The 26700-nt window shown below is 41.6% G+C and overlaps 2 protein-coding genes across 5 annotated transcripts in view; both read right to left on the bottom strand.

The window, feature by feature from the left end:
- Positions 1-2695, bottom strand: part of atp2a2a (ATPase sarcoplasmic/endoplasmic reticulum Ca2+ transporting 2a) — a 30316-nt gene extending 27621 nt beyond the window's left edge. For 2 of the 4 annotated variants that reach the window (XM_063897576.1, XM_063897579.1), the window contains exon 1: positions 2093-2695. In XM_063897576.1, the coding sequence (XP_063753646.1) occupies positions 2093-2210 (118 nt within the window). In that variant the 5' untranslated portion in view covers positions 2211-2695. The remainder of the gene's footprint in view (positions 1-2092) is intronic. The other 2 variants (XM_063897577.1, XM_063897578.1) reach the window with 2 other exon arrangements.
- Positions 2696-3336: 641 nt separating this feature from the next.
- On the bottom strand, positions 3337-26700 carry ift81 (intraflagellar transport 81 homolog). Its single transcript, XM_063896302.1, has 18 exons — positions 26258-26700; positions 24873-24976; positions 24595-24775; positions 24416-24505; positions 24011-24076; positions 23663-23773; positions 23085-23169; positions 21898-22061; positions 21715-21810; positions 20494-20640; positions 14820-14969; positions 13209-13337; positions 12330-12419; positions 9091-9177; positions 8929-9000; positions 8461-8546; positions 8227-8272; positions 3337-7345 (listed from the first exon to the last, which is right to left on the bottom strand). Exons 1-18 carry the CDS (start codon positions 26399-26401, stop codon positions 7163-7165), a joined length of 2031 nt encoding a protein of 676 aa, XP_063752372.1. The 5' UTR covers positions 26402-26700; the 3' UTR covers positions 3337-7162.

Genomic DNA, 26700 nt, shown 5'->3' with positions numbered 1-26700 from the left:
ATAAAAAGGAAACTCCAATCAATGTAAAGGTCAAAGTGATTTAAAGGGGGGGGGGGGGTTAGTATATCCTCTATGACCTCCCAGGTGATATTAATATAAAACAGCTGCTAAAGCCTGGAACAAGAGGGATTAACTTCACAGCAATCATCCCGTGGACACCGTTCAAACTCTCCGCACGATGCGATGCACTCATCCAACAAGGTTATCAACAACGAACCCCGCGTTCTACGACCACTGCCAACAGTTTCACGACGGCGCGTGCCAGTTAGGAGATTCAGGGCTAATTTAGCATCCATAACGTAGAAGAATTTAGAGTAAATGGGGGGAAAAGCATCCAGAATTCACTTTTCAGGTGTTCATTTTACTACTTTTTTTTGTATTTGCGTACTTAGAGTTCACGAGATATCTGAAAACCAGAAATACAATACATGATTGTATCTTCATATCGATCAAACTGTAGATACGGCCTTTATATGATGTAATGTCGTCAAATATTTCTTGTTAAAGTTATTGATTTATCGTAAGAATTATAGGCTGATCCTTTTAACCTAACACACTTATCGTGGGATGTATGGACATGTTTGGTGCAACTATTACAATTTCTCGTACACGATATGAACATGAATTGGATCAATGCCACGCTATCAACTTATTGTACGATTGATTGACATGACCTTGAAACGTTTTACGTACAACACGTGGAGATGACCTTCATCAGTTGAACGCTATCAACTTGTTGTTTAATGTATGAACCTTCATTTCATTCCTTATCCATTAATCGTAATAGGAGCTCAATCTGTAGTTTTTTAAATATAAACTTATGGTTTACAATTTACGTTAACGACATATCCTCAGATATAAGGTCATGACCTCGATCGTTTTAGCCAACAGCAGTTTTCTCCACTATTAAAAGACATTGTACATTTATGTTCAGACAACCGAGAGCCTATGTTGTTCATGGATTTGCTGTGGAGGTTTTATTTTATTATCAGAATTATTGAATTTCGATATCTAAACATAAAGAAATCCCCTTCAAGCTCTAACATGTTCTTACAAATAAAGTTCATCGCTCTTTGAGAGGGTATACTTGAATTATAATGCCATTAAATTATCACTTTGGGATTAAAATGAGCCTCAAATTATCGTAATATATCGCAATAAATTCTTGGTTAACATATCTATAACTTCAGTAGTTATCGTGAGGAGATACAATACTTACAAAACAGTGTTCAGGATATTTAAACTAAGTAATCCCACTAAAGTTCTAGAACATTCTGAAGAATAAAGTTCATTGCTCTTTGAAAAGGTGTTGCATTAACATGTCATTACAAGATCAAATGGTCTTAGAATGACAACTCACAATCGGGATCAATTCTGGGAGGACATTTCTCAACGGGACTAGACTCAAAGGGACATTAATGCCACTAATCCTAACAATGTCCCGGTGTCCAACAACGTTCCCCTAACCTCAGACTTCTGTTAACAGAGCCCAAGAGGGTTCATCCAATGGAACGTTTTGCTTGTGAGGTTTTGCCTTATTCAATTACAATCTTACAAATATCTATATATTGAAGTCCTAGAACATTCTGAAGATAAAGGTAATCGCTTTTGAAAGGGTGTACTTGAATTATTATGCCATTAAATGTTCATTTTATGACCAAATGGGTTTAAAAGGACAGCCATATCGCACTGAATGATCGGTCAACATTTTGTGTAACTTAAGTAGTTATCGTGACGTGACACACTGGAGCATTCAGTGACGACCCGATACTGTGACCGCAGCTCCCAGTGTTCCACAATGTAACACTGAAGTTATCATCCCAGTACCGAAACAACGTGAATAGAATAATAACGTATCGCTTTCTATACGACGGGAAACCCTGGCGATGACGTTGGCACAAATCCCGCAACACGGTGCGACCGGCCGATGCTGTTCATGACTTTTAGCCCATATCCTGCTCCATATCCTGCATACTGATCTCACACCGGCCATGCATGTTGCGATGACAAGACATTTCTGAGCCGTGTCTCATTCAAGGCATGTGGCTGGGGATTAACAGTGGTTCAGATCAAATAAAAACTGTGTGTTTACCGTTTAGGCCCCATTTGTCCCTGAGTCGCTTCACCTCGTCCAGGGAAAGTCCTGTGCTCTCGTTGACGCAGAAATGACTGTAAACTTCTTCCACACTCTTGGTGTGAGAGTTCTCCATGGCGGCTGCTTGCTCCCGCACAGCTTTGTAGGTCTCTTTAGAAAAAGCAGTTCAATGAAACAAGAAGGAGTTTTCCCACTTGGATAGATATCGACGGATTAGTGTCCCCCCCCTCCCTTGTGATATTTTTTCCAATTACGCACAAAAAACGCACAAAACGTGGTGAGCTCCTGGTCCCTGTCTGCGTTGGAAGTGCTCTCTTGTGTCCGGAAATGGTGCAGCAGTGTCCCGTGTTAAAGGCTGCATTCACCCGGTTCAGTCCTGTGTGTGTTGCCGTTCCGTGCCGTGCCGTGGCTCCTGAGTGTGGCCGCTCTGGGTGCTGACAGCCGGGCTTTATCACCTCGCTGCTGCCCCTCTCCACTGCGCTGCATGTGGACTCATATCATTGGACGAGCCGCGGAAGCGACGTTCAAACCGAGGGGAGAAAAAAGACAGGAAGATAAAACGCTGGGAGACATTTATCCCGTGCTAACACAGTGGTTCCGCTGCATGCAGACCAGGAAGTTAGGGGCTTTACATCCAGGACTATAATAAAATGCAACACAACGTCAGGCATGGACTGAACAGTTGAACACAATAGGCCACATTTGCAATAATATTAATAATAAGACCAATAATTAAAATAAGAAATAAGAAACAGTAAATAAACTTCCTCTTCTTTCAATGACAGTTTAAATAATGTTTTAATATATTGTTTAAAAATAAAGTAAGTCATTTTATTCATTAAAAGTCAATAATACTGTTGATTTTAAGATCAATTAAGAATGAAATAAATTCATCAATATAAATGAATAATAAATGAATCGATAGGGGTTATCAAATTATAGAAATAACATAACATTTATTATCAACAAGTCCATCATGAATGTAATGTACCATATAAGTACAAATACATAATTATGATTATTTAAAATATACAACAATTGAATATATAAAAATATGATTTCTTCTTAAAGTTTTATCGCCTTCATTTATTTATATATTGGACAGAGTATACAGTGTACTAGTTCTAATATTTATTAATTATATACTTAATAGAAATACAAATCAGTGAAGTTGGGGGTAGCTTTTGTTTAACATTTATTTATGTAAAGAAAATGACAAACAAAAATAATAATAAATATTAGAAATAAGGAATCATTGACAGCCTCTTCGAACACATATTTTAAACATATTTATTATTCCTTTTTATTTCAGTTTCATACCAAACATTTGACCAATTCCAAATGGAAATACAGACACCCCTGTTTTAAAAACCTCCCTACTTCAGAATCAGGTTTACGAGGAATTTGCCTTGGTGTAAGTGGTGCACACAGAGACACAGAAAGAAGAATACCTAACCAAAAGAACTTATACCTAAATATAGTCATGTAGGAAACTGAGTGGTACTTGTACTCGGACTGTGGAAAATCAAAATCTCCCAAATACATATTTTTGATTCCCTGCTCTTTTATACATACTCCACTCCAGTTTTACAAACACCCTGCACTGCACACACACAGTTAAGTTTGACCTGCTTCTGTAAGATTCCCTGAGCACTCTACAAACTCCCTCGGACTACAGGCATCTCATTACAGGGGCCCCTCGTCTCATTGTGGCACTCCCTCATTTACACTCCACACAGGGCCCGTTTGCATACAGCAGGAATGACTCCATGCTCAGAATAAAAAACTAAAAGCCTCAGATGTGTGTGTGTGTGTGTGTGTGTGTGTGTGTGTGTGTGTGTGTGTGTGTGTGTGTGTGTGTTTGTGTGAGAGAGAAAGGATTTACAGTGGCTGAATAAAGACACACAACACCTGATTACAACATCTGCATAACAACTGTGAAGGCTGACCATGTGCTGCAGACGTGTGAGCCCCCCCCCCCCCCCCCACTGTCTTCTTCACGGGGTTTCATTGATTATTTTAGATTCAGCACAAAGGCAGTGATAATGCAAAAGACAATAACAACAAACACTCTGGGCTCAAAGTAAAGCAACATACAGAGTTCCCACAAACTATTTAATGCAAAACTCCTCCAGGGTTTTTAAAGACAGACTTTCATTAATGAACAGTAGAGAGGTGGCAGAGCTGAGGGGCGGCCAGTCGTCCTGCACTCGGAGCTGCTGGGGTTTGGTGCCTTGCTCAAGGACACATCACCGTCACCCACGAGGTTCAGCTTCAGCTACCGGTCCACTTCAGTATTTTTGCTCCAATCAGGACTTGAACTGGCCACCCTCCTGGGACATGTCTCCATGCTTTAATGTTCACAAAGCTCTTTATGTTTCTCAGACTGCCTGTGCCCCTCTTTTCACCCTCTGTCTGAAACCAGAGCCCATTCTGCTCTGATTGGTCAGCTGGCCGGCTCTGTTGCGTATGGCGAACCGCTTAGAGATGTCCCGCCCCTTAGCCTATCACGTACGATGTGATGGAGCGCTAGCCAATAGAAGCAAAAGCGTTCCATAGTGATGTCACTGAAGCAAACAAACCCCCCAAAAGCATAACAGGACCTCTTTAAGTTTAAACGGTATAATAACGCTTTTATTTTGCAGAATGCAGAACTTTAACTTGTAACACATTTACATTAATGCACATAGAAATACTTTTGGTGAGGCCGCACACGATGATGCATGATGGACGGGCAGCTGGTGTCCTCTGCTTGATGCAGTTAGCAGTCTTTAAATGTCTTTGGGATTAAAATAACTGCGAGATGTTTTACGAAGATGTTTTACGGGAGTGGCGTGCGTCGTCTGTTAACACGTCTTAAATGTGACCCCAGGAAGCCGAAGGCGCGGTAATAAAAACAACGTGGCACTCTGCAGGGACCTTTTGTAATGAACACTGGATCTGTGGGGCACAGCAGCCGCCAACACAAACTGTCAGCAGCAGATTCAGTGTCTGAAGGACGGACCCTGAAACATCCATGAAGACATGTGTGAGGATCAACGACAGGCAGTCCGACACAAGTGTACGGGGACACAGGTTTGTGCGTGCTAGGTGGTCACATTTAAACTTAATAACCTAGTAAATAGTAAATAAAGGCATTGGTGCACAGGATTGGAAAATGGATTGGCTTCCTTCATGTTGCATTTGTCTTGCTGTAGATCAGTGTTTCTAACCTAGGTGTGCTTTGGAGGAAAGAAAAGTTGATTACAGAAATATCAGTCATTCCTGTAACAATGCAATAATGACCTGAACCACAAACCCTGCAGTCTAAGCCTATGCTTTCCAGTTTAGGTGCCGTTTACATACAAAATGTCATCAAATCATTCATTTATTCCATCACACATTTGTGTGAAATTGTCATATTTAACGCTCGAATTTTTGAGTTATGCCCAAAAGTGATTTTTGAGAGGTCACAATGACTCCGATCTTTGACTCCCAAATTGGATATGGCTCATCCTTTTTCTGAGACGGCACATTAAAGAGGATGGCATACCCGCGTGCATAGAGACAACCCGGAAAACATCACACCTCCGCTCCTGGCTTTAATGGAGGCTGTATTCCCCTCAGTAGTTCTTCGCAGGTGATCTGCATCACTGTAACGAGGTGCATGACGAGGTGCACCTGGAAGAGGAGGGTCTTAAAAGCTCCAGAGCCAGCAGCCGGTTTGCCATGAATACAGGGGTGGACTGAAGTGTAACATTCAAAGTGTTTTTCAGATATAAAACATGCTTTTTTGGTTAATGCCACACTGATGGTGAAGCGATGTATTGTGCCTCTCATTTTGGTTATTGGAAAATGTTTGAGAAACACTCTTATATATTCACATGATATAAAAGCAACACATTATTCCATAATACTTCTTTAAAACAAGGAAACAGTGCACAGATTAACCGCAACACTTTATTTTAGTAAATGGGAGTCCATTTCTGTTTTAATTCAGATATGTGAATGCATCCTTATCATAACTGGCAATTTATGGACTGAATGAACTTAGTGATTCGTTTTTTCGAGGAGATTTTTAATGAAACAAGAGTCAAAGTTAATGCAGAATACACTTAATCAGAACACACGAACAACAAAGATAACTATCCTTGTCTTAAATATCAACGAGCATCTTGAAATGAGGCTGTTATGTATATTCACAAGGCAGAAACATATGAAGGTATCCTCCTCACTGCCTGAAGGAGCTGACTGTGAACTCGCCCAGACTCGCTCTCCAAGGTCACGTTAGTGGAGGATAAAAATAGTCCGAGCGCGGCCACAACCCCGAGAGCAGCACTTTGTCTGCTCTTATCTCCGGACAGAGACTGTAAGCGGCTCTTAAAGATGAGGGAGCGAAAACCAGAGTCCTGCAACACCTCCACACACACCTCCTTTAAGAGCTTTATTCCCAAAGGATCTCTAACAGAGTCATCAAAACCAAGGATCTTCTTTCGTTATCGATTCTCTTTCACTCTCGCTCATTACTTCTACTTCTATTCCTTTGGTTGAATAGTGAAGGATGAACGTATGAAGTGATGAAACTGATCAAATGTAACGCAAATATCTGCAATAAAGGATAACTAAAGCAGAAAATAACATGTGGTAGCACGTTTAATGTCTAAAGTGCATTAGAAACATACTAATAATGCTTTGAGATCTGCATATATGTCTTTATCGTTGTGTTTTAAAGCCTTCATATATTACTATGCAGCTCTAAAACTATCTTTAAGCACTATGATTGGTATTTTCACTATTTACCAGTGTTTAAACCTATAGTTATACAGAGCTAAAATGCTATAATCGTGCTATACTACATCTATGTCACTGTGTTAATGTGTGCACCATGGTTCCAAACTAAATTCCTTATATGTGAAAACCTATATGACTTTATAGTGGTGCAGGAAGGAGTCCTAAAACCCGGAAATGAGTCAACGTCTGGTTATCTGAACTTGTTTTTGGTTGCAAGTATGAAACAACTGTGGTTATCACAAGCTGAAGAGAGAGAGAGTGTGTGTGTGACCTGTGGTTGACCCTGCCTGGCTCTCCTCACAGCACCAGCCGGTCCTCGCCCCCCTCCTGGATGACCTGCCCGATGGAGGCCTGGCTCTGGGCTCGGATGAAGCACTGCCTCTTACACTCCATCAGCTGCTGCAGGTCGCTCCACAGCTTCATCTGCTCCATGTTGGCGGCGTGACTCTCCCTCACCAGCTTCTGCTTCTCACGCATCTTCTGCGAACCGCAGGGGAACAGAGGGGTGAGTAAGAAAACCATTCAAGAGAAACACAAGACAAGCAACACATACAAATGTAAATATGATAAGATAAATATAGATCTATAAACACCACACTACACTAAAAATAATCTGTGTAATAAATAACTTCTACTTTATGGATCTACTTTTTCTAAATGTCGACTTTTAGAAATGTCCCTCTATCTTCTCATTATTCTAATTCCTTCTTCACATGTTTTGCTTCCTTATCATCGATCAATGTCAAATTTGTTTTTTAACTGGAGTTTTTCTTACAAATGTTCTTGATAGCTCAAGAAATTAATGAATAAGTGTACTTTTTCTACCTTAAATAGATAGATCGAATCGGAGGATGAAACCCTCGTTATTAGTCACATACATGCACACAGCAGAGCACACACAGTGAAATTAGTCCTCTGCATTTAACCCATCCTAGTACTAGGAGCAGTGGGCAGCTATCATGCAGCGCCCGGGGAGCAATGGGGAGGGGGGTTGTGAGGTGTCCGGTGCCTTGCTCAAGGGCACCACAGCAGGGCCTAGGAGGTGAACTGGGGCCTCTCCAAGTAGCAGTCCACTTTCCATATTTCAAGTCTGTTCGGGGACTTGAACCGGCGACCCTACGATTTCCAGTCCAAGCCCCTACTGATTGAGCCACTGCTGGACACTATAGCTCTTCCTGTACCTGCTGCAGCATGAAGATGACGTACAGACTAAAGCTTGAATAATTATATGTGAATAATATAACATATGTAAATCTGAAATGGCTGATTGCATTTTTTACCTGTTGAAATTCTATTTTGAAAACACTTGTATTTTATTTCCTACTTTGTTTTTTGTATATTTATATTTCTTCACACCTCACCTTGCCCAGTAACTCCTGTTCTGAGATGTTCTTCATGTACACCTCCCTGCAGTGGAAGCACAGAGAGATGACTCACACGCAACATAGTCTAATTTCACATGTTGATCTCAGCAGCTGTGATTTGAATAGAAGAGGAGTGTGTGTGAGGAGTGTGTGTGAGAGGAGTGTAATGAGACCTTCCTGGGGTAAGGAAGTGTCATGTTGCGAGCAGCTGGCGGGCAGCAGCGCACTCACCTGATGGCTTTCTTCTTCTCTTGGGGATCGGACGACACGTAGGCCTTCATCTCCTCGGCCGCCCGCTGAATCTGCATCTCAATAACCTGTGGAGGAGGATGAGAGTTTACTCACTGTGGTGGATGTTTGGACGCAGGTGGAGGCAAGCCACTGTCAGAGTTTGGAGCATTCATTCTAATTTAACCACGGTTAGATTTGTCAGTCACAGCTAAACCTGGAGTCCCTGCACATCACGCAGTCACAGAGGTTATCCAGCTCCATGGTAAATGAAGAGTCCCCTCCTCCACAGACTCTATTTCAGATTCTTCCAATGGTGTAAAAACAGCTTTAAAAACTGCACAGCGATTCCACTTTCAAATGAGATATGTATATGTACATATTATCGTATGTTTTGTATATGTATGTCCCTTTATCGGTTGGTCATCATGTTTGTATATCCTACAGATGTAATAGGAGTAAAATGAATACCTCTGACATGGAGTTGATGTAATGATATCTGTTTTCCTCCTGTGACGTCTCCTCTCTAAGTGCTTTCACCTCCTGGAGAAAAAACCCAAAACGTAACAAGATATTTAAACAACAAAGAAACTAGATAGATTTAAATTGTAGACAAGTGAAGGATGATTGTACCTGGTCCAATTTAGATCTGTTGCTCTCCAAACCAGCGGTACAGCTTTCATATTGAATCTTCTTCTCCTCATACTCCTGGCTTAATTCCTGTAAAGATATAAATAAAAAAGGGCATTTCAACAACATTTAAATTCATTTTCTTAAATCCATCCATCCATCCATCCATCTTCTCCCGCTTTTCCATCAGGGTCGCGGAGGTAACAGCTCCAGCAGAGAGCCCCAAACTTTCCTTTCCCTGGCCACATCAACCAGCTCTGACTGGGGGATTCCAAGGCGCTCCCAGGCCAGTGAAGAGATATAGTCCCTCCACCTGGTCCTAGGTCTACCCCTCGGTCTCTTCCCAGCTGGACGTGCCTGGAACACTTCCCTAGGGAGGCGCCCAGGTGGCATCCTCACTAGGTGCCCGAACCACCTCAACTGGCTCCTTTCAACGCAAAGGAGCAGCGGTTCTACTCCGAGTCCCTCCCGGATGACTTAACTTCTCACCTTATCCCTAAGGGAGATGCCAGCCACCCTGCGGAGAAATCCCATTTCGGCCGCTTGTATCCGCCATCTCGTTCTCTCGGTCATGACCCATCCTTCATGACCATAGGGGAGGGTAGGAACGAAGATTTTCTTAAATGTTTAAATATATAAATAACTCTTACAGTTGTTTCACATTTTTGGGTTTGCATTTTTATGTATTTCCAAAAAAGTGTTGAAATATATAAATAAATTCTGGTTATTTTTCTTGCATTTCTTTCACATTTTTTGGTATTTTTATTTATTTAAAAAAATGTTGAATGCTTATTTTAAATGGGAAAATATGTTTGGATAGGCAGGTGTGTTGCTATGTGTAAACAGTTATAGGTACATATTTATACAAGGCCTAAGTATGGAAATAATTGATTGATATATAGAGGGTTGTGTGTGTGTGTGGTGCAGAAATAATATCTTAAATCTGTCTTTATTTAAATTGTTCATTTTTGCTTTATCTTTTGTGCTTTGAAGAGAAAAATGTAACAAAATGAAGCCTTTCTAAGCAGCCCCCCCCCCCCCGGAGCTGGGAGACATTTTGCATACAGTATGATTTGGTCCAGAAACATAGAGAGCAGGTCCTCCTCCTGGTGTCCTCTCAGCTGGGTCTCGTCCACAAAGGCCCCCCAGCTGCCCTCGGAGCAGTTTAACTCACAAAGTCTATTTATGTCTTCCTGTCGCAGCTCTTCGTTTTACCCCGGGAGATGGAAGAGCGATTCCTGGAATACGCGTAGGAAAATCTAATCCTGCGCTTTAGCTCTGCGAGGTGGGGGGGCTTTCCCATTGTGCATTTTATTTATGGACTATGTAAATTATTCCCTAATGGACCCTGTCCACCGTCACACCCACACACAGTAGGAGTTAACTCTTACTGGCTGCCACGCACACACACACACGCACACACACACACACACACACACACACACACACAGTACAAAAACCAACATTTGTTTTAAATTAAGGGGGGATCAAGAGTTCATGTTTTTCTCACGTCAGGTTCAGATATGTTTGTTTTGTGAGGAGAAACTAAACTTGCAAGAGGAGTTTTTATACTCCATATATTCGGGACTCCCAGAAAACACTTCTTTAATTTATGTATGAAGACGCAGTGCATTGTTTTCCCTCTCAAATATGTTGTTTGTCTTTTATAATATGTTGGTTTAACTGAACTAAGGGTCAATCTTTACAACCAAAATACAACAGTTTTAGTCTAATCTATGTCTGACTTTTCCTCAGTTATTTAAAGAGTCCTCTCCTGTTGATGTTCAGGTGTATATCAGTATGTAGCGTCTCTACTTTAAAGAGTCCTCTCCTGCTGATGTTCAGGTGTATATCAGTATGTAGCGTCTCTACTTTAAAGAGTCCTCTCCTGCTGATGTTCAGGTGTATATCAGTATGTAGAGTCTCTACTTTAAAGAGTCCTCTCCTGCTGATGTTCAGGTGTATATCAGTATGTAGAGTCTCTACTTTAAAGAGTCCTCTCCTGCTGATGTTCAGGTGTATATCAGTATGTAGTCTCTACTTTAAAGAGTCCTCTCCTGCTGATGTTCAGGTGTATATCAGTATGTAGTGTCTCTACTTTAAAGAGTCCTCTCCTGCTGATGTTCAGGTGTATATCAGTATGTAGTGTCTCTACTTTAAAGAGTCCTCTCCTGCTGATGTTCAGGTGTATATCAGTATGTAGAGTCTCTACTTTAAAGAGTCCTCTCCTGCTGATGTTCAGGTGTATATCAGTATGTAGAGTCTCTACTTTAAAGAGTCCTCTCCTGCTGATGTTCAGGTGTATATCAGTATGTAGTGTCTCTACTTTAAAGAGTCCTCTCCTGCTGATGTTCAGGTGTATATCAGTATGTAGTGTCTCTACTTTAAAGAGTCCTCTCCTGCTGATGTTCAGGTGTATATCAGTATGTAGAGTCTCTACTTTAAAGAGTCCTCTCCTGCTGATGTTCAGGTGTATATCAGTATGTAGAGTCTCTACTTTAAAGAGTCCTCTCCTGCTGATGTTCAGGTGTATATCAGTATGTAGAGTCTCTGCTTTAAAGAGTCCTCTCCTGCTGATGTTCAGGTGTATATCAGTATGTAGTGTCTCTACTTTAAAGAGTCCTCTCCTGCTGATGTTCAGGTGTATATCAGTATGTAGTGTCTCTACTTTAAAGAGTCCTCTCCTGCTGATGTTCAGGTGTATATCAGTATGTAGTGTCTCTACTTTAAAGAGTCCTCTCCTGCTGATGTTCAGGTGTATATCAGTATGTAGTCTCTACTTTAAAGAGTCCTCTCCTGCTGATGTTCAGGTGTATATCAGTATGTAGTGTCTCTACTTTAAAGAGTCCTCTCCTGCTGATGTTCAGGTGTATATCAGTATGTAGTGTCTCTACTTTAAAGAGTCCTCTCCTGCTGATGTTCAGGTGTATATCAGTATGTAGAGTCTCTACTTTAAAGAGTCCTCTCCTGCTGATGTTCAGGTGTATATCAGTATGTAGAGTCTCTACACTTACAAGTGTTTTCACAGCAATGTCCCGTGTTTGAAATGACAGCAGAGGTGCTCATGTGTGTAATAGAGAGCAGCATAAAGCCCAGGATGTTTCTTTCACAGTACATTAGGACCTAAACAAACAGCATGCACGGTGCCTAAAGTAAAGGCCACAGCTGTCCCGTACAGAGGGAACAGGTCAGTGGTGTTCAGGCGGAAAATGTACTTTACTGATGTGTGTTATAGCGCTCACCTGGCAGCACTGCCTCAGAGACCGAAGCTCTTTAATAATGGGAGCCAGAGCGGACTTCTTCTCCACTATCATGGAGTTCAGTTTCTTCACCTGTCAAAGCAAGGACAAAGCACACACTGAACAATAAATGCAAAGGACATTGAGAGTGTTTAGTGGGTACTTTTCTACAGCTTTCAATCAAAACAGTGACAGAGTTCAGTGGCGTTGTGAGGCTTCTCCCTGATGACTAACTTCTGCTTTTGGTTTATTTTTATAAATAGGACACTCAGGATTCCTTCATTGTTTGGTATATGAGGTTTTAACTTGTAGCTGAATTATCCTCAGAGGTCTCAACAAAACAAACCCAGTGACTAGCATTTTTAAAAACAGCGAATTAAACAGTTTCATTTATAAAATCAGCATCTTTGATGAGAATTGGCTGCTGTTAGTTTTCATTTCCTTAGATTGTTTCTTTGTAAACTTGAGATCCAGACGTCCCATGAATAAAATACATCATCTGGTTGATATATAGAGTTAAAAAGCATTCAAATCTAAAAGGTGTAGGGTGAAAATGTGGCTGAAAGCTGGATAAAAGGTCAGTTTATGCACGCTAAAAGGGGATACAACGCCGTTTCAGGAGACCAAATAATTAAAATGATATATTTCTATGAAACCAGACTAAATATAAAATACTTCTAGTCCTTTTTAGACATTTTAATAAGTAAATGACACATATTATACCTGTAAAGTCTGCAGGGAAAGCAGCAGGTGCTAATGAGACTGTGACTAAGTGTACATGAGATGATGCAGTTCAGCAGCATTATGTTGCAGACAGATGTGACCTGACAGCCTCGATCACATCCTCAGCAGAGAGGATGAAGAGTGGGTGTGTTCAGTTACCATCTCCGACATGTCATCCAGCGTGCGTCCCTTCTTCTCGTCCAGCTCGCTCTTGATGGCCGACACTCGCTCCAGCTCCTCCTGAGTGTCGCTGTAGCCCGAGATGCCTTTCTCCGCCTCCATAGTTTGCTTAAAACACGACAGGAAACACGTGGTAACTCGAGAGGGGAATCAAATGCTAACGCTACACCTACAATACTTCACAGCTTGGATGCATTCCTTTTTTTTGTTCTTTGAAGACGGATGCAAAACTAGGGCTAACGATCATTTCTATTATTGATTCGACTGTTGGGTCTATAAAATGTCAGAAAATATAAAAAATATCCATCCTTCTTACACAAATTCCAAGGAGATGACTTTAAATGTCTTGGTTTGAAGTCGAAAACCCAAATACAATCACTTTAATACGATAGAAACTGAAATAAGTAGGACATTTCCACTTTGATGGAATAAAAGCTGTATTTTATTAAGCATTTATTTAGCTTTCTATCAGCTTATCTTTGCAGCTCCATTCCAAAGACAAAGACTTTTTGATATTGCACAGTGCAGGTAAAACAAGGACAGCACATTTCAGTTACAGCCCACTCGTTTCCATCGTTTGTCTCTCGCTTTTCCATCACAGAACCTGCATGAAGAAGCATTCAGCTGAGAAATGAGGCTCCCACACATCAGCAGCTCGACATGTGATCAGAGGGAAAAATCTGAAAGCCGCTTCAACAAATCCCGAGAGGGCTGCAGACAAAGGGATGAGTGGCCGTCAGGAATAGCAGCTCGGCCTGCGTCAGGCTGCTGTCAACATGTCAGGTGCTGCGGCCGCAACCAGGTGTGAAGCCATTTCCAGGAAGCTCGGAACTCCTGGCTGTTAAAAACAAGCTGCGGGAACGAGGAGCTCAAGAGAGAGCCGCACGTTTGAAAGATGAGAGCAGAGAGAGAGGCTGGGGATACGGAGCACGGAGGCCAGGGAGGAGGATTTCTGTAGTCCAATTCCAATGCTAGCCAAGAGCTGGTCGAGAAGATCCAGGAAATGCTTTAAATGATGATTTGCCTTCAGATTATTGTTTAGTTGTCAGGTCTATTATATATCAACATTTATGAGAAATGTCCGCCCCAGTTTCTCAAAGTTCAAGGTGATGTCTCTAAATGTGTTGTTCTGTGAGTCCAAAACTCAAAAACACTCGATATAAGACAGACAAAAGCAGGAAATCTACATACTTATTTGCCATTCTTGCATTAACAATGACTTCTTCGGATTTCGTTTCAGCATCTTATTCTCAGCCCATCAGGAATATGTCTTAGATAGAGAGATATGAATGTCAAACTGATACTAAAACCCAACGTTCCCTCAGGTGATTGTTGCTTCATCCTCTCAGAAAGCATTGGTTTCCTTGAGTTGCACACTGGACCACATAAGGGAAGGTTAATGTGGCATTGGAATGTAAACCTGCAACAATGAGGGAAGTTTACTTGACCTGAAGTTTTATATGAGGGATACTTTTGTTCTCGGCTTCCTCTGAAGGATCCTAAAGGGTTTTTAAAAGACTTAAACAGCCAAACATTAAGATAGAGATCTTGTATCTGAACTAGTGAGGATGTAGGAGATGTAGCAGTTACCAGTTTCTGCTGCACGGTCTCATGCCTCTGCCTGAGGATCTCCTCTGTCCTCTGCAGGACTCCGTACTCCGCTCTCAGCTCAGCGATCTCCTGGCGCTTCTTCTTGTACATCGCTCCCTTGCCGCGCAGCTTCCCCACCAAACGCTTCAGCTTATAGAACAAAGGAACAGACTCAACATTAACTTCATGTAGATATCACATTAAATGATTTTAAGGCAGCACGTGAAAGTCCAGCAGGGGGACTCGGAAATACAATAATTCAAAATAATGCAATTGTCATTTTCACATCCTGGAATGGGCGGACTATGACCACATTAGAAATGAAAATGGAAAATGATTCAACAATGGAAACTCCTTTTCTAGAACAACACGTTGACGTCCAAACCAGTATGGAAAAGTGCCACCTGACATCGATATTCCCTCTGTTTTTGGTCCGTCTAAGTCTCCAACTCCTGAGAAAAGATCTAGCTGTTGAGCTAGCTATGCTCACCATCTAGCTGCTAGCATTGTGTGCACTACATGTGGTTCTCATCAGTGTTGAGTGTACAGTACCAATGCTGAATGGCTAATAGAGCGCATTAATTGAGCGCTTTCATTAGTCTTTACGAGCCCCTAAAACTCTTTACATTTACAAGACAGCATTCATAGAGGAAGGGGCTTCCCTGCAAGGTGCCACCTGCTCAGGACAGACACGGTTGGTCATGCATTAAGTTTAACTCTGGGTTAAGTCTCTCACCCAAAGACACATCCACTTGTTGACTGCAGGGGCTGGGATCGAACCCACAACCTCCCTATTGAAGTACAACCTAAACACCTGACAGCCACAGGGACAGCAAAACAGTGCATTTTCTGGCTACAAATCCCCCCAAAAACTAGGTGCAAGACACTAAGAATTCTCTGCAGAGTTAAGGGAGTTAATCAGACTCAAAAAGGAGGAACGGGTTTATTGCCAACTAGGTTAACACATACGAGGGATTTGCCTTCATTCTTCATTCTTAATATAGATTACAGCAGCTTTATTTAAGGATATATCACTGTTAAAAATCGCTGTCCGTGTGCCTGCTAGCATCAGGACGATGTAAACGCTTGAGTTTGTCTCTGACAGCGCGGTGTCCGGCACAGCTGAGGCGCGATGAATGGCCCCCGGAGAAGACAATTGGCTGACGGAGGGATTAGAGGGCAGCAGTGACCGGGAGCCATGCAACGACCCGAAACAGTCACTCGATCCTTTCAGACTCACAGCCAGATATGTGCGGCAAACAGCTTCATCTGGCAGGAGGAGCTGCAGTCACTCTCCCCCCCCCACCACAATCAAACTCCTCCACAATGAAGAGCGGCTATAAATGAACATGGGACACGGGAGAACAGCCCCAGAAATCACAGAATGTGCTCCATGTCCCGTGAGGATCCGTGAAGCTCCGGGTGTGTGTGTGTGTGTGTGTGTGTGTGTGTGTGTGTGTGTGTGTGTGTGTGTGTGTGTACATTTATTCTTTGTGTATTTTGGGACATCAAGGGCAGACATGGCTGAGAGGGGAATTAGCACAGAAGAGTTAAACTGCACAGTGTTCCCGACACTGTGTCCCAAAAACAACTGCTGGGAAACACAAACACAAACACACACACACACACACACACACACACACACACACACACACACACACACACACACACACACACACACACACACACACACACACACACACACACACACACACACACACACACACACACACACACACACACACGTTTGCATGGAAAAAAGCATGAATGGTGCAGCAGATACTCAGGGAAACTGTGTTTAACATGTTGAACAGTAGGATGTTATCCAGGAAAAACACATTTAAACTATTTCCTGTTTCATCACATCTACAATCACAGGAAACGCTTTATGTTTTATGAGGAAAAATTGGCTTAACATGGGTATCATGGGTATCATGGGTACAGAAAGGCCTTTGCATCCTCCATGGTGTCTCCTAGCTGACTGGAGGAGGCTGGTTGTTTTGCATTTTGACTGTTAAGCGCATCATTTCTGCCATTGGGATCTGATATGTAACGGGAGTAGATGCACAATGTTTGAAACTCTGAAGTTAAAATGCAGAAATGCAGTGTGAACTCATGTGATCATTTACTTTATACTTGTCCCTGAATTCTCTTGGCCTTACGCTTGTTTATACGAGGACAAATATGACATCCATAAAGCTTTTACAGACAGACAGATCACTAGCAATGAACTGTTCCTAGCAGCTACCGTGCTTACAGCTGCGTTCACGTTTCTTTTTACTCTAATGATGGTTCAAATAAATGGCATTATTTTCCGTGAAAAGGTATTAATACCACCCCCAGCATTGCTCTAATGACTACAGGAGGGAGAAGTACTCAGATCAAGTAAAAGTATTAACATTTCGGACCCAAAGAATCATCAGTAAAAGTCCTGAATGCAACATTTTATTTAAGTAGAAGTGTTAGCAGCTAAATGTACCTAAAGTATCAACAGTTAAAGTTCTTAATATGCATTAACTTTGTAAAATACTGTATGGATGAGTACTACAATACAGCATCATATCATATCCGTATGTCATGAGAAGGAATTTTAATAAGAAGGAATTATTAGGGTTAAATAAATATAGAAAAATATTACCTGTAAAATGTAACTTTTCAAGCTAATTATAATGAGCATTAATGTTAGATATTTTAAATATTCATTAATGTTTTATCCAGAAAATCTGGATACTTTGACTTTGAGTTCTTTGTTTTTTTTAGATTATTTAGATTTTTTCTGTTACAGTAAAACAAACAAACACACAACAGACAAATTAACCGACGTAAAGAGAGGGGATTCATATCTACAAATCCAAACAGTCCAAAGCCGCCAGTCAACAGAAATGCTGCTGACAAAACAGGAGGCTGCCCCATCCACCAGGAGGGTCAAGGGTACAAGAAAACAACAAAAACAACAACAATAAATAACAAATCATTTTGTGAATTCAGATTTGTTTTAATGCTCGAACGAATGGGTTCCATCTCAGCGATAGAGAGCATTTCGTTGAGCCACCTTCTGAAACATGGGGACGATGGAGACTTCCAGTTTAGTAATATTAACTTTTTAGCTGCAACCATGCCTGCCTTGAGAGCCTGCTTTTGATGGGAAGGAAGGGTCCCTTGTCCTGTCAGAACAACCAAATATTGACTTTGAGTTCTTTATTTTAAATCAATGACAACGCTGAATATATATCATGACTGTAGCTGAATATTAGGACAGGGTGCTTCTGCTTTCAGGATGAATACCCCTGCTGTACAGTAGCCGCTCGACCCTTTTATAAATAAAATGAGCCGTATTACTCCAGCATTACACACCAGCCGGCCTGTTGGGATCAGCGATGGTGTTTTAAATGCTTTCAGACTAAATTTAACCCGTGCGATGAGGCTGATAAAGTGCTCTCCGGTTTCGGGAAGCAGTCATGGCTCTCAGAGGAAGCTGCAGTTGGTGGCTGCTATGTGATGACACGTAGCGGCAGAATGGAAAATACCTCAGATAAAGTGATCATCTCCACCGACCGATGAGCTGCGTCCGACTAAATATTTCCCACTAACTTCATTCACGTTTAAGAGCCCTCTTTGTCTCTACAAACAGATCGTCATTACGGTCACATTTAAAGCATCCAGTTAAACATTTTGATATTTATTATTGGGTTGATTTAGATTCACAACGACAGTGGCTGCAAAACAGGTGAGCTTCTGTCCTCTGTCGGTACTATAATGCACTTTTTCTAAAACATCCCACCCTTTATAGTAATACGAAATATGTGAGTACTTCTCCTTCACTACATTTTCTCCTACGATTGCTTTCTCCTCTCTTTCAGAAGAAAGTAAATATCTAGGAAGTCATTTTTCCACAGATATTTCACTTCCTCTATGAGCCAGAATTAGTGGAAATGTATAACCTACAGAATCTCTGTGGAACAAATTAGAAAAATGAATACATCTGAACAAAAGTAAGGAGATTTATTTGCAGAATAAAACATCTTTGATGAATGTAAAATCACCGACACTAACAATTGTGATGTCTCTGTTCTACTTCAATGCGCCTTTTTTGATCTACATATGGGGGGGGGGGGGGGGGTCTGCCATGTTTTAAAGAGTTGAAGAAAAATAACTTGGCTTTTTTTTCTGAATGGCACAGGTATTCAGTTAGATGCAATCTGCAACCTCACCACTAGGTGCCACTAAATCCTCAACACTGCTACTTTAAGCACAGGTGAAAAACACACAGGTGAAAAACACACAGGTGAAAAACACACAGGTGAAGACACTTTATTTTGCAAGGTTGAAAATAATACTGCCGGGATAATTGTTTTAAGTCACTTGTATTTTTCTTTCAGAACTAAAGGTTTAGTATATTTTTTCAGTCTGGATTTTTCATAAGGAGGACAAAAAATGTTCACCTTCAGGTTGATATTAGTATGAAGTGCCTCTCCTGTGAGGTGTTTCCACGCTGTAATGTTCGAACACAGGGATTTTAGCCTTTGCAGACCCTTTACATGTACAGAAACCTATAGAACACACTACAGGAAAGGGAAAAAAGCGTTATAGGGCTACTAAATGTAGTGTTGGTATACTGATTTCGACCCACCACTACCCAATGTTCAAAAACCTCTAAAAGCATTCAAGATTTCTTATAGGTGAGTTTGAATTTCCCTGTTATGAGTACACTTCATCTTCTTTTTATGAAGCTAAAATCCCTGCCTCCGTCTGCAGCAGAACATGGCTGAGCTTCCTCCTGGATTCTCCAAACTGGGGCATGCCGATCTTGATCTACTGTAATACCCTGCCCTTTCCAAACTCTCCCATCTATCCCTGTAATGTATGCACGAAGTGACAGCGCAATGCTGTTCCCCGACGTGTGACACAATACTCTTTTTGTCATTTCTATTCGTCGGCAGCTCAGCAGACCCTGCGAGAGTACATCCCCGTCACGGGATATAAATAAAGACAAAAGGCTTTATGCCCTGTGTCTGTTTTATGTGTCCAGCTGACTTAAACGAGCCGAGGGAAAGGCCGTCCTTCACTACAGCTCCTTGTTCTGGATATTCTCTGATGTGCTCTATTTGTGGCTCTGCATGGGAATGTGTGGGAGAGTTAGGAAGAGGGAAGAGTAACATTAGACAGTGATCCCGTCTGTGTTTGGATAAGGAACTGAAATAGCCTCCTGTGGTTTCTGTGGTTTGCAAATCCACCAATGCTCACTTAGATAAGTAACTGTATTTCCCTAGATTTACATCAACAACAATCAGATTCATAGCGAAGAGCATCTAGTGTTTGTTGTAAAGGATCAGCTGTTCTCTCTTCTGCGTAAGCTGCTCTGTAGGCTCACACTTTAAGAGTGGATCTACACGACTACATGAGGTCTTCATTTTTCGTAAACATGGCCCTAATCCTGTTCGTATAAAAAATTCTGACTTTTTGTCTCCGATATTTTTCCTTTAGATAAAATTCATACTCAGTTCCCAAAAAATCTAAATTGTTCTCAAATTTTGACTTTTTTTTATTTTGCACTTAAAAAATGTACACATTGTTTTTAAATGTAAAAAATAAATTAAACATCACAATTGTTTTCCTCAAATGTCGACTATTTTTTTACTATTAATCTACAGTTGACAGTAGAAGGGGAGAGTACCTCGTCTGCCCGGATGATCTCTCCCCCCTCTGAGTCCTGAGCCTGGCTGCTCCTCCCCGTCAGATCCCGCTCTGCAGCCGCCAGCTCCTCCCTCGCCTCCTGCAGCTCCTCCGCCTTCGACTCCTTCCTCCGGATGATGATGGAGGCCTGCAGAGTCACATTATATTACTGTAGATACACAAACATGGCAACAGAGTGTTTACATGTGTGAGATGTAATGATGAGCAATAGGCATGTTGTTAAGGGGAAGTAAATATTAGTAAGTACTAACTCATTAGAGTGAAATCTTAAAGGCCGCTTCCGCTTATGCCCTTCCTCAGTAGGGTTACAGGAAAACTACTCCACAGGTTTTTATCAAACTTGGGGTAGCAAGAGCCAAGAATTTTAGGATTCTAGTACACAATAGTGCTTCCTAGTAATACTGTAGTTCCCTTCCAGTTGGTACTTCCCTTGCTTGTGTGAGCTTCACTGTGCAGAGTTTGACACCTGAAGACTTTTCACATTCATCTGTCAAATAACACAGATCAATGTGGGAGTGTATCTGTGTTCACCTTAATTCTCACTTTGCATATATTGTTAACATTAAAAGAAAGACCTCCACGTGGAAACAAAGGTCTTTTCAACCCTTTTTTTAATGCAGCTAACAAGTACAATACATGTAGAAAAGGTGGGATTAAGAAATGAAAAACGTACACTTTGAGAAACCTGAATTAAATGAACAATTGATAAAGACGACCAGCATTGATTCTTAACTGTGAGTTTACAGGTATGGATATGGAACTGGGTCACATAGCATTAATAATGTTTGTCTGTGTTATTTTATAAGACACTAAACAACAAATTCCTCCAAAGAAAGACAAACTCTCATCAACGTTGTCAGCGATAAAACCTTCACTAAAATCATGTTTACAATAGAACGCTGAAATACAGTTTATGGACTTCCAGGACGACAAACACTCAGATTAATACTGAAGCCACCTTTGTAAAAACCATGAGGATGGATCATCTAATTTTTTACCCCTCTTATACTACTGCTTCTATTACAGCCCTAATCTACCAACGGCAGGGACGGCTCTTGTTTATTTTGATCTGATTCTGTGTTAGACCTTCTTTTATACAGCTATATTTAGTTCTCTTATCTTAACACCACTTCAGTGAACGTGTCGTGTTTTTTCGAGCTTCACAGATAAATGTAACTTAAACCTTGAATGAATGCATTACCTGCTGTCTGTAGAGCATCAGTTTGTCATCCATGGGGTCACTCCTCATCATCCTCTTCTCAATCATCTGGTTGATCTGAGAGTCGGCCTCTTTAATCTGTGACACCACAGAGCGTTTAGAGACAAACACACAGGGAGTTATGTAACGACTGGAGGTCTATAGATTCAACCCCCCCGTCCTGACCTTGTCCTCCAGCTCCTGCAGGTCGGCCTGGCCCATGGCGGGCTCTGCAGATATTTTCTGCAGGTACTGCACCGAGCGCCTCATGGCCTCCAGCTCTTTGGGGAGCTTCTCAGACACCATGTAGGAGTTGATCTTGATCTCCTCTTCCAGCCTCTTCATCAAGCCTGAAAGAGACGGAGATTATTCATGAAGCACTTTAAATAAGAGTGTGTCCTTCTGCACCTGGATATCTTTTAAGCGTCAGAAGTGAAATGAACTCAGCTGAATTATAATCTAAGTCTTCATTGTTTTCTTTCCTGTGTTTGTAACTTTACATAACATCCATTGTGCTTTTGGGGGTTTTCCCTTTCCTGTAGTGTGTCCTAGAGGTTTTGGTGCATGTAAATGGTCTGCAAAGGCTAAAATCCCTGTGTTCCCTCCAGAGGGAGTTTCTCTATTTATCCAGGTGACTATCAATAAATACCTCACAATATATCTAACTGCAATTACCTTTTTTCGACGTGTTTCACAGATGAATACAGATTACTAAGTAAGTTAGAAATATAATCATCTGTGTTTATGACTTACTGTAAGGACAGGTGAACAGAATTTACCTGGACAATATTTCTAAGGTCCCTGAAAAAATGTTTAATCTGCAAACATGTAGAAAATAGGTTTTGGTTCATTCTTTAAACAACGTTAACATCACTGTCATGTCTTTCCTTTTGCTAGGAATGCATTTTAATCATTATATGTAATGTGAGGTAGTGGTGCACTCCAGCCTCGTGTGGCCTAAACATGTATTACAACAACAAACACAAAAACAAATCACCCAGAAAAAAGTGGAGCTAGGCCTGGCAGAACATGTTTCCAGACTCTTTAAAGTCATGAACACAGGAAATAATTTCTAAGCTTCTTTTTAAATGACTCTCAGGACTTCAGTCGGTCAGTACTTGTGATAAGAGCCTTTTAATTGTGCGGCTCCAGCACAGTGGTCATTTCCGTAAGTGTTAATGTGTTAATGTGTCCTCTGGCTGCCGAGCCCGGACCAGAGGAGAACAAAAGCAGACAGTTCCATCATTAGATTAGCTCCATTAGGACACTTCAAACACCACAGTCATTAGAGGGTCTCAACAGATGAAGGTCTGTTAGCTGAACGCGACCTCCTGATGCTGTGTCCTTCAACCCTCCCCCCCTCAGGTACTCACTCTCTGGATTTGCATCCGCTGCAGCCTGACGCAAATCCTTCAACTGCTGCTTCGCCCTCTGCAGACGCTGCTCCGCCTGGAACAGCTGAACACACACACACAAACACAAACACAAACACAAACACACACACACACACACACACACACACACACACACACACACACACACACACACACACACACACACACACACACACACACACACACACACAGTGTATTACTGATTCCAGGTAATGTGGGAGCATTACGTTAAGCAGCAAATGTATGATTTGTTTGTCAGGGCTGAAACTATCGTCTATTTTCATCAATGATTCATCTGATCATTATTTGATTCCTGAAAACAAAAACTGTTTGTCTCTAAACATGTGAAAAAGAGACAAGCTTCCCAAGAATGCATTGATTGTTTTGCCACAGACTTATTCAATCCATCAGAGCAGAATAAGGAAAGCAGCACATTTGAGTCAGGGAATTTTGCGGTTTTCGGCTTAAAGTGATAACGAGCGAATAATAACATGATTGATTGCTTGCCCCTCTGTGGGAGGAATACAGGTATCAGATTTTCCTGATGTGTGATGTACCTGGTTCTTCTGCTCCTGCCTCTGCTGGGTGAGGGACTCCTCTTTCTCCTTCTCCACCCTCAGCTGTCGGGCCTGATCCAGCATCCTCTGATGGTTGGACACCGACTCCACCTAGAGGATCCAGGGGTAAATGTGACTCAGCAGCATCGCAGGCAGGCACACGGGGAGCAGAAATACCCAGACAGCTCTCAAACAGAGTCAGGTTTCACCTTTTGGCAGGGCTTTGATAAATAGCTCATTACTTCACAGCCTGGCAGCTCTATTAGGGGGGCTGGTAAGTTATGCAGGGGGTCGTGTTTTCATTCCTCAGTAAATCCTCAAGCCTTCAGAGCATTTAGTGTGACTTACCCTCTTCTTCAGCCTGTCCACACGCTTGATGAGTTGGTCCTTCTCTTCCTCCATCGCACTGATGTCCTGTTAGTGGACATAAGAGTGATCATATTGGTTCATGACGACGAAGCTTCACAAGATCACTGATTACTGAGGAAAGCATCAATGATTTTTAACAAACATCGCAAACACAAAGGGCTGCAGCTCTTATACAATAAAACCTAGATAAAGCCATTAATCTTTGGGTCTTTGAAAGGTCAGTAAAGTATGAAGAATGTCCATCCCAAATCTCTCAAAGACCACAGAGATGTCTTCTTTAAATGTCTTGTTTTGTCAGTCCAAACCCCAGAGATACTCAAGATAATATGTGAGAGAATGATAAATGACTGTATAGATAGTAAAGAGTGATCACATGTTTCTCACCCTCCTGATTTCTGCTGTGGAGAATCCTGAAGTCCTCAGCAGCTCACACTCCTTGTGATACGTCTTGAAACTCTCCACCAGCTCCTCGTACTGTGGACACACAACGATAATGCATTTTGCTTTTTAAGGTTATTTCTAAAACTAGGAAATGTAATGTGCTTGTGAGATATTTTGCAGACCTGGTGAGAGGTGTCGTTGATGACATCATCCTGCAGGAACTCTGCGGGCACCTCCAGTTTGACCAGGAAGCGAGCGAGGTACGCTCTCTTCTTCAGCTCAGGGAGTCTCTGCAGCAGCCAGTGCAGGATAGGGTGAACTACGGGTTTACTGCCGCTCACCAGACCCTGTCTGAAGATGCTCCTGCAGGACGCCAGGAGAGGAAACAAATGGTAAAGTGAGTGTAAGGTGAGTCGCTGAATGAGGTGTGGTTCTTTGAGTTCTGGTTTCATGTACTTACACATCAGACGGGTTGCCAGGAGGTTTGTACTTCAGCATCCCCAGCAGAGCACACATCCTCTTTATGGTTTGTTCAGGCATTTCTTCACGGATATCCATCGCTTGCTGAAGACAAAAAGAGGAAGAGGTCGATGATAAATCAGTAAAGAAGGTTGCACTAGGAAAGGATTAAAACTGCTGTTCCTCTTCTGTGACTAGTGTTTATTTCATGACTTTTATCCTGAAGTCAAGCATCAGAAGATAAATGACAACTATATAAATATTGGTTTATACAACCGCGTGTTTATGCAGGGCAACTTAAACAAAACGTATACACACTATACAACTATAACACACACTTCTACAGGCCACAGTACTGCAACCATGACACTGTGCTTCTGAGATGTAGCTGAGTATTAGTATAGAGTGTCAGAAAATATACATCCTCAAGTTGTGGAGAGCAGGACTCTGAACAAACTGTTGTCCATCATGGATAACCCCACCCACCCTCTCCCCCTGCAGCTGGAAGGTCAGCGGAGCTCCTTCTCCAACAGACTGCTCCAGCTCTGCTGTCACAGGGACATGTTCAGGAGAACATTCCTACCCACTGCCATAACTCTGTACAATAATGCCCCTCTGGCTGGCAGAAAACTCACTGCTCCGTAGCCTCTCTGTAAACTGGACTTAACATGCACTCCTTGACATTTGTACATTTGTACATTTCTCATTTTTATTTATTTGTTATGCTTCTTCTTTTTGTATTTCGCTGCTGGAATGAAAACATTTCCCAGTTTGGGATTAATAAAGTATTTCTGATTCTGGTTTAGTACAAGTATTTATGTGTACTGAAGTGCAGTACTTGGGTCAAGGTACTCCACGCAGCAAATAGCCAGAGGTGGAAGAAGTACTTGGATCCTTAAGTAAAAGTATAAAGACTTTGGTATAAAAATACTTCATCACTAATGAGTCCTGAACTAAATAAAGTAAAAGTATAGAAGTAATGGCATCAAACTGTACTTAAAGTACTTCCCAACAATATTTCAGAACAATATAAAGTACAGAATGTTTAATCGGCTAAATATACTTCAAATATCAAAAGTACTATTATATTATTATAAGAGCATTTTAGAATTGTAGTTTGTCAATGTGGACTAAGTTTAGACACTAGAAATACTGGGTAGATTAGTAGTACAGGGCTGAATTATAATATCAGATCAGCAAATATGTGTTTTTATATGCACAACGTTACATCTTCAAGTAAAGCACATGTAGTTCAAATGTGTAATTAAGTACATTACTTAGTTACAACACCAATTCTAGCCATCACTGCTGATAGAATACAACATGTCGCACAGTAAACACATCTGTACTGAGTAAAGCCTGCATTTGCTGAAGCTATTCTCCCACCTTTGGGTCTATCTCAGCCAGCACATCGTTCAGGATCTGCAGCAGCTGCATGGGGTCCAGAGAGTCAAACGTGATGAGGTTAAAGCTCTTCTTGAACGGTTCTCTGTTGAGCTGCTCCACGATGAACCTCAGCTGCTCACTCATCTTGGAGGAAATAAAACTCTTTGCAAAACCTCAAACACGTTGCCTGAATCCTCTTTTTTTCTGGATTAGCTTCCGAGCTAGCGCTTAGCTTAAGCTACCTAGCTCACTGACGTCGACTAACAAGACACTTAACCTGCACAGAAACCTTTCAAATAAATCCACCCGACTCCCTGGTGACAGTAGCAAACAACTACTTACAGATATAGCAATCAAGTTCAAAATATATGTCTTAAACCGCCTTTGTTGCTTCTTTAGGTTGCTAGTTTGCGGGCAGAAAGTTAGCAGTTGTTTTCACCATG

This window comes from Eleginops maclovinus, chromosome 12, assembly GCF_036324505.1.
Source record: "Eleginops maclovinus isolate JMC-PN-2008 ecotype Puerto Natales chromosome 12, JC_Emac_rtc_rv5, whole genome shotgun sequence".
NCBI lineage: Eukaryota > Metazoa > Chordata > Actinopteri > Perciformes > Eleginopidae > Eleginops > Eleginops maclovinus.
Note: the sequence above shows the minus strand (reverse complement) of the source record. Positions and strands in the feature narration are given on the sequence as shown.